At 36.3% G+C, this 17,685-nt stretch overlaps 1 protein-coding gene across 10 annotated transcripts in view; it reads left to right on the top strand.

The window, feature by feature from the left end:
• SSBP2 (single stranded DNA binding protein 2) overlaps positions 1-17,685 on the top strand; it is a 298,141-nt gene that overhangs the window by 233,116 nt on the left and 47,340 nt on the right. For all 10 annotated transcript variants that reach the window (XM_073802267.1, XM_073802264.1, XM_073802263.1 and 7 more), the window contains one exon: positions 17,225-17,291. In XM_073802267.1, the coding sequence (XP_073658368.1) occupies positions 17,225-17,291 (67 nt within the window). The remainder of the gene's footprint in view (positions 1-17,224; positions 17,292-17,685) is intronic.

The raw sequence follows: 17,685 nt of genomic DNA, 5'->3' as shown, positions 1-17,685 counted from the left end.
TGAGATTATTCTTTGTTAATATTGAATGTATAGTTCTTACTATACATGACAAAATGAAAAACAATGGATGTTAAGGATAGGCAAATCTTGAGAAGACTATTCTTCACTTTTCAGATAGGGAAAAGTCAGCAAGCATTTGAGCAGAAAAAAAAAAAACATGTTGTTGGGACATTTACTCATATACTGAAAATAAATGTACTGTATCCCCCCCATATAACCAAGGTACCTATATTTTAAACATATTGCACTTACTCTTCCTTACATGTTCTGTTTTTCAGAATAAATGCTATTTAGCATGTCCTTTCCCAGTAATTCTGTCTTTGTAAAATATTTCATATGTAGAATTTGACTTTTATTTAATGATATCAATATGAAAACATGAGAAGGACTTCAGCTGCATAAAGAGAATTAAGTTCTACATTGAGTAAATGATAGGAGTCTTATAGCTGAAATCGTAAAGAAGACTGTAGTAAATCTCTATTGTGTTAATTACACTGTTAAAGTATTTAAATTATTATTTGAAATCCAGTGAAACACAATGAAAAATATATTATTTTCTTTTGACTTTGAATTATGACCATGTCCTGGGATATATGTCTTTTCCAATTATTTTCTGCCTTTTGTAGGACAAAGGAAATTAACAAATTCAAAATCTCTGGCAAAGAAGAAATTCATTCTCCTTCCCAAATCAAGAAAAATTTACATAGTGAACACTGTGCTGTCTTACTCAATTTAAGTTAGCAGTATATCGGGCTTTTTGGTACAATGTTTACTTCTTTTGCCAAACTGCATCTCATTATTTTACAGCCATTTTGTCAAAGATATTCCCTTTTTGGACATAAGCCAATACCAAAAAAAGGCGTTGCCATATATATGATTGGAAACTTCATAGGGCTGTACAAAAATCACTCTCAGAAATAGTCATTCAACAAAAATTTGTTGAGGTTTACTATTTGCGAGGCACCATTCTCCATGGGGGATACATCAGAAAACAAACAAATGAGAATCCCTGTCTCATGGAACTGGCGTTCTAAAGCAGCAGTGCCCAACAACTTTCTGGGAAGAGAGAAATGTTCCATATCTGCACTGTCATATGCAGTAGCTCTAGTACTTTGAGGACCTTGAAATGTGGCTAGTGTGACTTGAAATGTGGCTAGTGTGACTGAGGAATTGAATTTTTAACTTTATTAATTTTAATTTAAATAACCACATGTGGCAAAGGGCTACTATATTGGACAGTGCAGTTACAGTGGTTGAGATACAGAAAAAAGAAAAATAAATAAGTAAATATATATGTCAAATGGTGAATTGTAATTTGGAGACAAATATCTTTCCAACCTGAATGTCACATTTCTGAATTTTAATATCTTTTCTACTGATATTGCCTTTTTACAGGAAAAAAAAAATGTAACAGTGCTATTGCTGGCAGGACCTCAATGTGTCAAGCATCTTAGATCCAAATGCCAGCAAAGCCCAGCAATGTATGACTTTGAGCAAGTCACTTAACCTTTCTGGGACTTGCTTTTCTTACAGGTAAAATGAGAGTGGACTCCTGTATTTCTAAAATCCCTTCTAGTTCCAAAATTTCTTAATTATTTGATTCTACTTCATTTCGTGTAACTGAGGGGACCCACTGAAAAATTTTGGTAGGTCAAAATTGTTAACTGAATTATATCATAAAGGCATAGATAAATTCACTATTTTTTAATCATCATTGAGTGTTTAGTCTCTGTGAGTAGATTATATACATATAATGGTATTCAAGGAAATATATACCAGAATCTTAAGATCCTAGAGGGGCTCACCATTGGAATCATATGATGAATCTTCTGTAAACTAAATGATTTTTTGTGCAGCAAGAAATTCCTTCGTTGAATTATTAATTTAAAATACTTAATGACATTTTATGTTATTTCATTTATTTTAAATCCTAGGATTTAAGGCTTATCTGTTAGAACTTTTGGAATATGTTGATCTGATTTGAAGTCCTGGCTCTACTACTTACTGATAGTATAACCATGGACAAATTAACAAACTTACTTCTGTATTAAAACTCAGTTTCTCATCATCAAAAAGGATTTATAATAACCTCGTGGGATTGTTGTAAGCACTGAGGGAAATAAATATAAAATGTTTAGCACATTTCCTGGCACAAATGTACTGGCTCACAAGTATATATTTTTGTTGATATTATGTTTGTTATTATTAAGCATTCTCATCATTAGTGTCAATTTCCCTAACAAACAGAATGAAGATCTTTTATAGAACAAAAAATGTGTGCCAAAATTTGTGACTAGTTAAACAAGTCTCAATGGAATACATTTAACATGTTGACAAATATGAGAATATATATTGACCCACAAGATGTATAAATCTGTTTATTTTTCCTGATACATATTAAAGGTTTAAAGAATCTAGTGATCGTGCTCTTTTGATGCACAAAACCATCATCTGGTCATCCCGGGACTGATGAAAATGTTTTAAAAGTTAGAGATTTGACTTACCAAAAGAAAAACACTGGCGACTAAAGAGTTAAATTTGGGTAAAGACACTCATTTTGAAAGACAACTTGACATTGATCAACATTTCTATAGGATTATGCTATGTTTTTAAGTGATAATAGCAGAAAGACTTGTCAATTGTTCTGATGTTCCAAGATAAACAGGAAAAAGTAAAATGTTGAAGAAAATGGTTTCCAGTGATAAAACATGGTGTCACCAATGAGATTTAGAAATTCACAATCAGAGTATAAAACTTGAACCACTTAGAGAATTTTAAAAAAAGGAAGAACTTCAAAGTCACAATTGAAGATAATGTTTAGTCATACATTTTCACTCCTCCCCCTAATTCACTTCTTTATAACTTTTGACACTGTTGACCATTTCTTTCTTCTGGAAACTCCCCCTCATGCATTCTGAACTGTTGGTCCTGGTCCCCTGGCTAATTTCATACCTATTCAGTTTGTTTCCTTTCCTACCTCTTTTTGGTATTTTAAGAAAATTGTATCTTTGATTCTTTGATCTTTTTTCATCTCACTTCTTGAAATCTAGTCCATTCTTAAGACTTTACCACTGATGATTCCTAAAATTGTCCAATGAAAACTCTTTGTTTTATTCCTTCAATAAATATGTCTTACTCTGAGCCAAAAAGGCACAGATAGGTTTCACTCTCTGAACGTACAGTGTTGGGGATACAGAGAAGAAAACAAGCCATGATCATATATAAGTTCTATACAAGTGAGGTATAAGAATCTAGCACCAACATTCGAATTATACAGGTCCCAGAAGAAGAAGAGAAAAAGAAAGGGACTGAGAAAATATTTGAAGAGATTATAGTTGAAAACTTCCCTAATATGGGTAAGGAATAGTTAATCAAGTCCAGGAAGCACAGAGAATCCCATACAGGATAAATCCAAGGAGAAACACGCCAAGACACATATTAATCAAACTATCAAAAATTAAATACAAACAAAAAATATTAAAAGCATCAAGGGAAAAATAACAGACAAGGGAATCCCCATAAGGTTAACAGCTGATCTTTCAGCAGAAACTTTGCAAGCCAGAAGGGAGTGGCAGGACATATTTAAAGTGATGAAAGGCAAAAACCTACAACCAAGATTACTCTACCCAGCAAGGATCTCATTCAGATTTGATGGATAAATTAAAACCTTTACAGACAAGCAAAAGCTAAGAGAATACAGCACCACCAAACCCACTTTACAACAAATTCTAAAGGAACTTCTCTAGGCAGGAAACACAAGAGAAGGAAAAGACTCACAATAACAAAACCAAAACAATAAAGAAAACAGTAATAGGAACATATATATCTATAAGTGCCTTAAATGTAAATGGATTAAATGCTCCAACCAAAAGACATAGACTGGCTGAATGGAAACAAAAACAAGACCCATATATATGCTGTCGACAAAAGACCCACTTCAGACCTAGGGACACATACAGACTGAAAGTGAGGGGATGGAAAAAGATATTCCATGCAAATGGAAATCAAAAGAAAGCTGGAGTAACAATTCTTATATCAGACAAAATAGACTTTAAAACAAAGACTATTACAAGAGACAAAGAAGGAGACTACATAATGATCAAGGGATCAATCCAAGAAGAAGATATAACAATTGTAAATATTTATGCACCCAACATAGGAGCACATCAATACATAAGGCAAATGCTAACAGCCATAAAAGGGGAAATCAACAATAACACATTCATAGTAGGGGACTTTAACACCCCAGTTTCACCAATGGACAGATCATCCAAAATGAAAATAAATAAGGAAACACAAGCTTTAAATGATACATTAAACAAGATGGACTTAATTGATATTTATACGACATTCCATCCAAAAACAACAGAATACACATTGTTCTCAAGTGTTCCTGGAACATTCTCCAGGATAGATCATATCTTGGGTCACAAATCAAGCCTTGGTAAATTTAAGAAAATTGAAATCGTATCAAGTATCTTTTCTGACCGCAATGCTATGAGACTAGATATCAAATCTGTAAAAAATACAAACACGTGGAGACTAAACAATACACTACTTAATAACCAAGAGATCACTGAAGAAATCAAAGAGGAAATCAAAAATTACCTAGAAAAAAATGACAATGAAAACATGATGACCCAAAACCTATGGGATGCAGCAAAAGCAGTTCTAAGAGGGAAGTTTATAGCACTACAACCCTACCTTAAGAAACAAGAAACATCTCAAATAAACAACCTAACCTTGCACCTAAAGCAATCAGAGAAAGAAGAACAAAAAACCCCAAAGTTAGCAGAAGGAAAGAAATCATAAAGATCAGATCAGAAATAAATGAAAAAGAAATGAAGGAAACGATAGCAAAGATCAATAAAACTAAAAGAGGTTTCTTTGAGAAGATAAACAAAATAGATAAACCATTAGCCAGACTCATCAAGAAAAAAAGGGAGAAGACTCAAATGAATAGAATTAGAAATGAAAAAGGAGAAGTAACAACTGACACTGAAGAAATACAAAGGATCATGAGAGATTACTACAAGCAACTATATGCCAATAAAATGGACTACCTGGAAGAAATGGGCAAATTCTTAGAAATGCACAACCTTCCGAGACTGAACCAGGAAGAAATAGAAAATATGAACAGACCAATCCCAAGCACTGAAATTGAAACTGTGATTAAAAACCTTCCAACAAACAAAAGCCCAGGACCAGATGGCTTCACAGGTGAATTTTATCAAACATTTAGAAAAGAGCTAACACCTATCCTTCTCAAACTCTTCCAAAATATAGCAGAGTGAGGAACACTCCCAAACTCATTCTACGAGGCCACCATCACCCGGATACCAAAACCAGACAAAGAGGGCACAAAGAAAGAAAACTACAGGCCAATATCACTGATGAACATAGATGCAAAAATCCTCAACACAATACTAGCAAACAGAATCCAACAGCACATTAAAAGGATCATACACCATGATCAAGTGGGGTTTATCCCAGGAATGCAAGGATTCTTTAATATACTCAAATCAATCAATGTGTTAAACCATATTAACAAATTGAAGGAGAAAAACCATATGATCATCTCAATAGATGCAGAGAAAGCTTTTGACAAAATTCGACACCCATTTATGATAAAAACCCTGCAGAAAGTAGGCATAGAGGGAACTTACCTCAACATAATAAAGGCTATATATGACAAACGCACAGCCAACATTGTCCTCAATGGTGAAAAACTGAAACCATTTCCACTAAGATCAGGAACAAGACAAGGTTGCCTACTCTCACCACTATTATTCAACATAGCTTTGGAAGTTTTAGCCACAGCAATCAGAGAAGAAAAAGAAAGAAAAAGAATCCAAATTGGAAAAGAAGAAGAAAAGCTGTGACTGTTGGAAGATGACATGATAGTATACATAGAGAATCCTAAAGATGCTACCAGAAAACTGCTGGAGCTAATCAATGAATTTGGTAAAGTAGCAGGATACAAAATTAATGCACAGAAATCTCTTGCATTCCTATCCACTAATGATGAAAAATCTGAAAATGAAATTAAGAAAACACTCCCATTTACCATTTCAACAAAAAGAATAAAATATCTAGGAATAAACCTACCTAAGGAGACAAACGACCTGTATACAGAAAATTATAAGACACTGATGAAAGAAATTAAAGATGATACAAATAGATGGAGAGATATACCATGTTCTTGGTTTGGTAGAATCAACATTGTCAAAGTGACTGTACTACCCAAACCACACTACAGATTCAATGCAATCCCTATCAAACTACCACTGGCATTTTTCACAGAACTAGAACAAAAAATTTCACAATTTGTATGGAAACACAAAAGACCCCGAATAGCCAAAGCAATCTTGAGAACGAAAAACGGAGCTGGAGGAATCAGGCTCCCTGACTTCAGACTATACTACAAAGCTACAGTAATCAAGACAGTATGGTACTGGCACAAAAACAGAAAGATAGATCAATGGAACAGGATAGAAAGCCCAGAGATAAACCCACGCACATATGGTCACCTTATCTTTGATAAAGGAGGCAAGAATATACAGTGGAGAAAAGACAGCCTCTTCAATACGTGGTGCCAAGGAAACTGGACAGCTATATGTAAAAGAATGAAATTAGAACACTCCCTATTACCGTACACAAAATAAACTCAAAATGGATTAAAGACCTAAATGTAAGGCCAGCCACTATAAAACTCTTAGAGGAAAACATAGGCAGAACACTCTATGACATAAATCACAGCAAGATCCTTTTCGACCCACCTTCTAGGGAAATGGAAATAAAAACAAAAATAAACAAATGGGACCTAATGAAACTTCAAAGCTTTTGCACAGCAAAGGAAACCATAAAGAAGACAAAAAGACAACCCTCAGAATGGGAGAAAATATTTGCAAATGAAGCAACTGACAAAGGATTAATCTGTAAAATTTACAAGCAGCTCATGTAGCTCAATATCAAAAAAACAAACAGCCCAATCCAAAAATGAACAGAAGACCTAAATAGACATTTTTCCAAAGAAGATATACAGATTGCCAACAAACACATGAAAGAATGCTCAACATCATTAATCATTAGAGAAATGCAAATCAAAACTAAAATGAGATGTCATCTTACACCAGTCAGAATGGCCACCATCAAAAAATCTACAAACAATAAATGCTGGAGAGGGTGTGGAGAAAGGGAACCCTCTTGCACTGTTGGTGGGAATATAAATTGATACAGCCACTATGGAGAACAGTATGGAGGTTCCTTAAAAAACTAAAAATAGGGCTTCCCTGGTGGTGCAGTGGTTGAGAGTCCGCCTGCTGATGCAGGGGACACGGGTTCATACCCCGGTCTGGGAGGATCCCACATGCCGTGGAGCGGCTGGGCCCGTGAGCCATGGCCACTGAGTCTGTGCGTATGGAGCCTGTGCTCTACAACAGGAGAGGCCACAACAGTGAGAGGCCCGCATACCGAAAAAAAAACAAAACTAAAAATAGAACTACCATACAACCCAGCAGTCCCACTACTGGGCATATACCCTGAGAAAACCATAATTCAAAGAGTCATGTATCAGAATGTTCATTGCAGCTCTCTTTACAATAGCCAGGACATGGAAGCAACCTAAGTGTTCATCAGCAGATGAATGGATAAAGATGTGGCCCGTATATACAATGGAATATTACTCAGCCATGAAAAGAAACAAAACTGAGTTATTTGTAGTGAGGTGGATGGACCTAGAGTCTGCCATACAGAGTGAAGTAAGTCAGAAAGAGAAAAACAAATACCATATGCTAACATATATATATGGAATCTAAAAAAAAGAAAAAATGGTCATGAAGAACCTAGGGGCAAGATCGGAATAAAGACACAGACCTACTAGAGAATGGAATTGAGGATACAGGGAGGGGGAAGGGTAAGCTGGGAGAAAGTGAGAGAGTGTGGCATGGACATATATACACTACCAAACGTAAAATAGATAGCTAGTGGGAAGCAGCCGCATAGCACAGAGAGATCAGCTCGGTGCTTTGTGACCACCTAGAGGGGTAGGGTAGGGAGGGTGGGAGGGAGGGAGACGCAAGAGGGAAGAGATATGGGGACATATGTATAACTGATCCACTTTGTTATAAAGCAGAAACTAACACACCATTGTAAAGTAATTATACTCCAATAAAGATGTTAAAAAAAAAAAGAATCTATAAATGCACGTAAGAAGCCCTTACCCCCCCTGCATGCCAAGATATTCAGGGAGGCAGGGAGGAGTCATACGGTCGTGCCACATAATGGTATAAAAGATAATTACAGATAAAGAAAATTTCATTAAAGATAATGAAAGCCAGGTTTCTCACTGTTGGAGAAAATACTTACAAACATAAGAAGGAAGAAGACTGAAAATAATCCTGAGGTTTTGGATTGTAATTGGACGTGTTTGATTGGTGTTAGAGAGTATGAATTTATGGTATGTGTATGTACCATACACACACACACACACAGATAGATATAAAATTAGTCATAAATTTATGTATGTACATATATATATGTGTGCACATACACACATAGATTTTCAAGTGCAGCATTTACTGAGAGAGCCAAAAGGCAATGTACTCAACTAAGAAGGAGCACTTTGAGAACCCAGATCTTGGTGCCTAAATGCTGTCCTCCACTAGAAGGAATCAGGACCCTTTGGAGAAAGGTCTGATTCCAGAGCTAGGCCAGGAAAAGTATGAAACGAACCTGGAACATCTCATACCAGTAAGGAAATGCTCAAAATATGATGGAAATGTTTCAAAAGGACAATAGAGCCAGCTTGAAGAGCCTCCCACTGGCCAGATCTTGCATAATTTAAATATTCAAATGAATGATGACAGTAAATAGATTATAACCCTTTGATTAGAATAGTAATCCGTAAGTGTCAACGTATCAATCAGTAAGAAGGGAAAGCTGTTCCTTACAATGGAATGCCAACTAGTAAGCATAGAAAGAATGATACACATGCAGTGTTTCCATTTGGCAACTGTTACAGTGCTTGGGAGTTGTCAGTGGATGCTAAGGCTGATAAAGGATTGATGAGGAATGGGATATTAACAGTCTTGGAATAGCTCTAATACTGAATGTAACCAATTACAAAGGGGAAAAATCATGATCTAGTGTAGGACCTGGCAAACACCAACAGAATGAGATGATAAGGTTAACATCAACAGTAGTGGGATGAGTCAACATCATGTACCCTCTGATGTGATACACTGAGAAGAGTATAGCATCAGTTCTTCAGTATTCCTAAGAAAATAAGACCTGAGTCTGGGTCATGAAGAGACATCAGAGGATCATCCTGTAGAATTTAAGACTCATTCTTCAAAACTGTTCAGGCTATGATAGAGAAAGACTAAGGAAAGACCTGGAAGAGCATGAAGAGACATGACAACTAAATGCAATATGTGTTCCATGAGATCCTGGTCCCAGAAAGTAAAAAGAAACTGTTGAGACAGGTGGCAAAATTTAAATGGCGTCTGTGTGTTTTGGATGGTAGTGTTGTATCAATGGATTTCCTGACTTGAAAAGTTGTGTTGTGGTTATGTAGGAGAATATCCTTGCTTAGGGAACTAAACTCTGTGGTACTTAGAAGTGAAGAGGCATAATGTCTGCAACTTGCTCTCAAGTGGCAGATACGGTGAAATGTTAACTATTGGGCAGTCAGTGTCAGGGTATATGGGAATCCTTTGTACTGTCTGTGCAATTTTTCTGTAAGTTTGAAATTTTTAAAAATATATTTATATTTTAAAGCATATAGAAGGAGAATGTATGCCAAACTGGGATTATATGGAAGAATTTTGTTAGGAAATTATCCCTAAACTGAGATCTAAAATGTCAGAATGAGCACTTGAGGGCCTGTGACCTCCTAGAGAGACAAGAAAGTTTAGTTTTAGTTTGTGTTTAGTTTTGTTTTATTTTGCCTTTAATGGTTGGCATTTAGATATTGTTGACTGAGTACATGAATTGAAAAATCTGAAAGGAGTTTGGTATAACTGGAAGTTGGAATGTCAGCTTGGCAGTAGCAAGAAATTAGGCTGGAAAGGTAAGCAGGAAATAGGTCATTTAGTAGGAGATCAATAAATTGACATTGAGTGTGCTTGTAAACAAAAAAATCAAAGGATTACAAAAATGGCTTGAAAAATGGCAGTTCTCTACTGCATCCCAATGATAACAACTAGCGAAACAGTTCTGGTCTGGATAAATAAATTATTTAATATGAAATTTCCCTTGAAATATTTGAAATTTTAAACTAATGAAATAAGATATTCCTGCTTTTAAGTTAAATTAGTGAACCTTTATAGAAGTTCTTGCCAGTTGTCAGGATTATGTGTATATATGTATACATACATGCTTCATAGGATCAGTATGCTTAAATCATTTATAGCTTGGTCCAGCTCTAAGTGCTTCTCAGATGACTATTAGAAACTTACAATTCAGTATGTATCCAGTATTGCACCCCTGCATAATATAAACCCTATCTGTTAATTGGCACCTTTTTTCAGTTCTAGTTCTCTTTTTCCATTCAGCCAAATTGTTTGAACTTAATTGGAGTATTATTTTTCTAAATAGTTTCTTAGGAAAATATGACTACCCAAAACAATATTCATTGGCCCCTTGGCATTTTAGTTCTGCTCCTATTATAATCCCCAGTGAGTAAAATAATCTATAGAAATAGCTTACATTTAAGAAGCAAAATTAATTTACCCTTAGTAAATTAATTTCGGGGAAAGGCATTATATATACTTCTCAAGAAGAAATAGGACAATTTTTGCCTAGATTTTGTTCCCAACAGTACCAATTTTCTTTGCCTGCAAACTGGGCAAAGTAGGATCATTTTAAAACTAAGAAATTATACTGGGTGTACAGACATATAAAATTCATAAATGAGTGTGAAATATAAGAAATCTTGTGTGGACACTGGTGGCAGAGGTACTAGGTACTCATTGACATGAACTTTCCTGGAGGCCGCCATTTTGATGCCAAAATCGGGCCCCACCCAACAGCCTGAAGGCTCCAGAGCTGGGATGCCTCACGCCAAACAACCAACAGGGCAGGAACACAGCCCCACCTGTCAGCACACAGACTGCCTAAAGTCGTCCTGAGCCAACAGCCACCTCTAAACACACCCCTTGACATGACCCTGCCCATCAGAAGGACAAGACCCAGCTGCACCCACCAGTGGGCAGACAACAGTCTCTCCCACCAGGAAGCCTGCACAAGTCTCTTAGACCAGCTTTGTCCACCAGGGGGCAGACACCAGAGGGAAGAGGAACTATAATCCTGCAGCATGGGGGATTGCAAACACAGAAAGTTAGACAAAATGAGATGGCAGAGGAATATGTCCCTGATGAAGGAAGAAGATAAAACTACAGAACAACTAAGTGGAGTGGATATAGGAAATCTACCCCAAAATGAATTCAGAGTAATGATAGTAAAGATGATCCAAAATCTCAGAAAAAGAATGGAAGCACAGATCAAGAAGATACAAGAAATGTTAACAAAGAGCTAGAAAGTATAAACAACAAACAGAGATGAACAATACAATAAGTGAAATGAAAAATACACTAGAAGGAATTAATAGCAGAATGAGGCAGAGAAACATATGAGTGAGCTGGAATACAGAATGGTGGAAATCACTGCTGCAGAACAGAATAAAGAAAAAAGAATGAAAAGAAATGAAGACAGGGAGGAATAGATTGGGAGTTTGGGATTGACACACTGCTATATTTAAAATAAAACGCCTTGCCATAAAAAAAAAAAAAAAAGACAGTCTAAGAGACAGCTAGGACAACATTGAACACACCAACATTCACATTATAGGAGTCCCAGAAGGAGAAGAGAGAGAGAAGGGGCCTGAGGAGATATTTGAGGAGATAATAGCTGAAAACTTCCCTAACATGGGAAAGGAAATAGTCACCCAACTCCAGGAAGCACAGAGTCCCATAGAGGATAAACCCAAGGAGGAACATGCTGAGACACATATTAATCAAATTGAGAAAAATTAAAGACAGAGAAAATATTAAAAGCAACAAGGGAAAAGCAACAAATAACATACAAGGAATCCCCATAAGGTTATCAGCTGATTTTTCAGCAGAAACGCTGCAGGCCAGAAGGGAATAGCACAATATATTTAAAGTGGTGAAAGGGAACAACCTACAACCAAGAATACTCTACCCGGCAAGGCTGTCCTTCACATTTGACGGAAAACTCAAAAGCTTTACAGACAAGCAAAAGGTAAGAGAATTCTGCACCACCAAACCAGCTGTACAAATACTAAAGGAAATTCTCTAGGCGAAAAAGAAAAGCCCACAACTAGAAACAAGAAAATTATGAATGGGAAAGCTTACCAGTAAAGGCAAACATACAGTAAAGATAGGAAATCATCCACACACAAATATGATATCAAAACCAGCAATCACAAGAAGAGTACAAATGCAGGATATTGGAAGTGCATTTGAAATTAAGAGATCGTGAACTTAAAACAATCTTGTATATGTATAGACTGCTATATCAAAACCTCATGGTAACCTCAAACCAAAAATCTACAACAGATATACACACAAAAAAGAAAAAGGAATCCAAACACAACATTAAAGATAGTCATCAGATCACAAGAGAAGAGAACAAAAGTGGAAGGGAATAAAAAGACCTACAGAAACAAATCCAAAACAATTAACAAAATGGCAATAAGAACATACATATCAGTAATTACCTTAAATATAAATGGATTAGTGCTCCAACCAAAACACACTGACTAGCTGAATGGATACAGAAACGAGACCTGTATATATGCTCTCTATAGGACACCCACTTCAGATCTAGGGACACATACAGAATGAAAGTGAGGGGATGGAACAAGGTATTCCATACAAATGGAAATCAAAAGAAAGCTGGAGTAGCAATACTAATATCAGACAAAACAGACTTTGAAATAAAGACTATTACAAGAGACAAGGACACTACATAATGATCAAGAGATCAATCCAAGAAGAAGATATAACAATTGTAAATATACATATACCAAAAATAGGAGCACCTCAATATATAAGGCAAACACAAACAGCCATAAAAGGAGAAATTGACAGTAACACAATAATAGTGGGGGACTTTAACACCCCACTTTCATCAATGGACAGATCATCCAGGCAGAAAATCAGTAAGGAAATCCAGGCTTTAAATGACACATTAGACCAGATGGACTTAATTGATATTTATGCATTCCATCTGAAAGCAGCAGAATATACATTCTTCTCAAGTGCACATAGAATATTCTCCAGGATAGATCACATGCTGGTCCATAAAGCAAGCCTTGGTAAATTTAAGAAAACTGAACTCATATTAAGCATCTTTTCCAACCACAATGCTGTGAGATTACGAGTCAGCAGCAAGAAAAAAACTGTAAAAATTTGTAAAACTGTAAAAATTGGTAGGAATCCACCTGCCAATGCCGGGGACACAGGTTCGATCCCTGGCCCGGGAAGATCCCACATGCCACAGAGCAACTAAGACTGTGCACCACAACTACTGAGCCTGTGCTCTAGAGCCCGCGAGCCACAACTACTGAGCCCGCATGCCACAACTACTGAAGCTCACGTGCCTAGAGCCCATGTTCTGCAACAAGAGAAGCCACCACAATGAGAAGCCCGTGCACCGCAACAAACAGTAGCCCCTGCTCACCACAACTAGAGAAAGCCCACGCACAGCAACAAAGACCCAACACAGCCAAAAATAAATAAAATTAATTGAAAAAAATATCAGAACAGAAATAGAGACAAAGAAAACAATAGAAAAGATCAATGAAACTAAAAGCTGGTTCTTTGAAAAGATAAAATTGATACACCTTTAGCCAGACTCATCAAGAAAAAGGAGAGGGCTCAAGTCATTAAAATAAGAAGTGAAAAAGGAGAAGTTACCACAGACACCACAAAAATACAAAGGATCATAAGAGACTACTGCAAGCAACTATATGCCACTAAAATGCCTAGAAGATTTGGACAAATTCTTAGAAAGGTACAATCTCCCAAAACTGAACCAGGAAGAAACAGAAAATATGAACAGACCAATCACAAGCACTGAAATTGAAACTGTGATTTAAAAATTCCCAACAAACAAAAGTCCAGGACCAGAAGGCTTCACAGGCAAATCCTATCAAACATTTAGAGAAGAGTTAACACTTATCCTTCTGAAACCATTGCAAAAAATTGCAGAGGAATGAACACTTCCAAACTCATTCAGTGAGGCCACCATCACCCTGATACTAAAACCAGACTAAGATACCACAAAAAAAGAAAATGACAGGCCAATATCACTGATGACCATAGGTGCAAAAAATCCTCAGCAGAATACTAGCAAGCTGAATCCAACAATACATGAAAAAGATCATACACCATGATCAAATGGGATTTATCCCAGGGATGCAAGGATTTTTCAATATCTGCAAATCTATCAGTGTGATAACCACATCAACAAATTGAAGAATAAAAACCATATGATCGGACTTCCCTGGTGGCGCAGTGGTTAAGAATCTGCCTGCCAATGCAGGGGACACGGGTTCAAGCCCTGGTCCAGGAAGATCCCACATGCCGCAGAGCAGCTAAGCCCATGCACCACAACTACTGAGCCTGTGCTCTAGAGCCCACAAGCCATAACTACTGAGCCCATGTGCCACAACTACTGAAGCCCATGCACCTAGAGCCTGTGCTCTGCAACAAGAGAAGACACCGCAATGAGAAGCCTGCACACTGCAACGAAGAGTAGCCCCCACTCGCCATAACTAGAGAAAAGCCCACGTGCAGCAGTGAAGACCCAACGCAGCCAAAAATAATTAATTAATTAAAACAAGAAACATGATCATCTTAATTGATGCAGAAAAAGCTTTTGACAAAATTCAACACCCGTTTATGATAAAAACTCTCCAGAAAGTGGACATAGAGAAAATATACCGCAACATAGTAAAGGCCATATATGACAAACCCACAGCTAACATCATACTCAATAGTGAAAAGCTGAAAGCATTTCCTCAAAGATCAGGAGCAAGACAAGGATGTCCACTCTCAACACTTTTATTCAACATAGTTTTGGAAGTCCTAGCCACTGAAATCAGAGAAGAAGAATAAAGAAAAGGAATCCAAGTTAGAAAAGAAGTAAAACTGTCACTGTTTGCAGATGACATTATAGTATACATAGAAAATCCTAAAGATGCTACCAGAAAACTACTAGAGCTCATCAATGAATTCATTAAAGTTGCAGGACATAAAATTAATACACAGAAATCTGTTGCATTTGTATACACTAAAAACAAAAGATCATAAAGAGAAATTAAGGAAATAATCCCATTTACCATCAAATCAAAAAGAATAAAATACCTAGGAATAAACCTACCTAAGGAGGTAAAACACAAACAGATGGAAAGGTATATATGCCACGTTCTTGGATTGGAAGAATCAATGTTGTCAAAATGACTGCACTACCCAAGGCAACCTACTGATTCGGTGCAATTCCTATCAAATTACCAATGGCATTTTTGCAGATTTAGAACAAAAAATCTTAAAATTTGTACGGAAACCCAAAAGACCCTGAATAGCCAAAGCAACCTTGAGAAAGAAAAGTAGAGGTGGAGGAATCAGGTTTCCTGACTTCAGACTATACTACAAAGCTACAGTAATCAAGACAGTATGGTACTGACACAAAGAAAAATAGATCAATGGAACAGGATAGAAAACACAGTCTCTTCAATAAGAGGTGCTGGGAAAACTGGACAGCTACATGTAAAGTAATGAAATTAGAACATTCTCTAACACCATGCACGAAAATAAACTCAAAATGGATTAAAGACCTAGATGTAAGATGGGATACTATAAAACTCTTAAAGGAAAACATAAGCAGAACACTCTTTGACATAAATTGCAGCAAAATCTTTTTGCATCCACCTCCTAGAGTAATGAAAATAAAAACAAAAAGAAACAAATGGGACCTAGTTAAACTTAAAAGCTTTTGCACAGCAAAGGAAACCATAAACAAAACGAAAAGACAACCCCCAGAAAGGGAGAAAATATTTGCAAATGATGTGACCAGCAAGGGATTAATCTCCAAAATATAGAAACAGCTCATGCAGCTCAGTATCAAAACAAACAACCAACCAATCAAAAAATGGACATATCTAAATAGATATTTCTCCAAAGAAGACATACAGATGGCCAAGAGGCACATGAAAAGCTGCTAAACATTGCTAATTATTAGAGAAATGCAAATCAAAACTACAATGAGGTATCACCTCACATCAGTCAGAATGGCCATCATCAAAAAGTCTACAAACAATAAACGCTGGAGAGGGTGTGGAGAAAAGGGAACCCTCCTACACTATTGGTGGGAATGTAAATTGGTACAGCCACTATGGAGAACACTGTGGAGGTTCCTCAAAAAACTAAAAATAGAGCTACCATATCATCCTGCAATCCCACTCCTGAGCATATATCCGGAGAAAACCATACTTAGAAAAGATACATGCACCCCAGTGTTCATTGCAGCACTATTTACAGTAGCCAAGACATGGAAGCAACCTAAACATCCATCAACAGATGAATGGATAAAGAAAATGTGGTACATATATACAGTGGACTCTTACTCAGCCATAAAAAAGAATGAAATAATGCCATTTGCAACAACATGGATAGACCTAGAGATTCTCATTCTAAGTGAAGTAGGTCAAAGAAAGACAAATATCATATGATATTACTTATATGTGGTATCTTAAAAAATGATACAAATTAACTTATTTACAAACAGGAATAGACTCACAGACTTAGAAAACAAACTTATGGTTACTGAAGGGGAAAGCTGTGGGGGAGGGATAAATTAGTAGGTTGGGGTTAACATATACACACTACTATATATAAAATGATAATCAGCAAGGACCTACTGTATAGCACAGGGAACTCTACTCAATATTCTGTAACCACCTATATGGGAAAAGAATTTGAAAAAGAATAGATACATGTATACTTATAGCTAAATCACTTTGCTGCACACCTGAAACTAACACAACATTGTAAATCAAATATATTCCAATAGAAAAAAAATACATGTTGAAAAAAAAATCTTATGAAATACTCAGATACACTCTGTAATTGTTACAGCACTTATTTTATAAATAGTTACAATATTCCTTTTTATTTTGTTTTACTAAATACGCTAGGCTCTTGGAGGTGTCCCAGGAAGTCAGCCATTACTTCCCAGTGGAATGGACCCAACTCGACAACAAGGTGACTACTTGTAAAAGTGAAATTGATGTGCAAAATCTCAAAGGAAATCCTGTATTTTTTAAGGAAGGTTTTATTTGTACAGATATTCCATAATTATATCAGTTGCATTTTTACAGGTAACGTGGCCAAGTAATTATCTTTTTAGCTAACTCTTAATTATGTGTGATAGTGAGGGCAGTGATAACATAAGGAACAGAATAATTAAATATCCAGAATCTGTATTTTAACTAGTAACTTCTAAAACCTCTTGTATAACTTCAAACAAGTGAGACTCAAAGTGATTGTATCAATTGTGATTTTCTCTGCCTTTTTCAGATAGAGAGGTTAGTCCACCAGAAAGATAAGCAGGAGGAAAGAGGATGCTATGCAATAAGTAACTTACTTGGTAGTTTAA

The sequence above is a fragment of the Tursiops truncatus genome, chromosome 3 (genome assembly GCF_011762595.2).
Source record: "Tursiops truncatus isolate mTurTru1 chromosome 3, mTurTru1.mat.Y, whole genome shotgun sequence".
Lineage (NCBI taxonomy): Eukaryota > Metazoa > Chordata > Mammalia > Artiodactyla > Delphinidae > Tursiops > Tursiops truncatus.
This window is presented reverse-complemented; position numbering and strand designations above follow the sequence as displayed.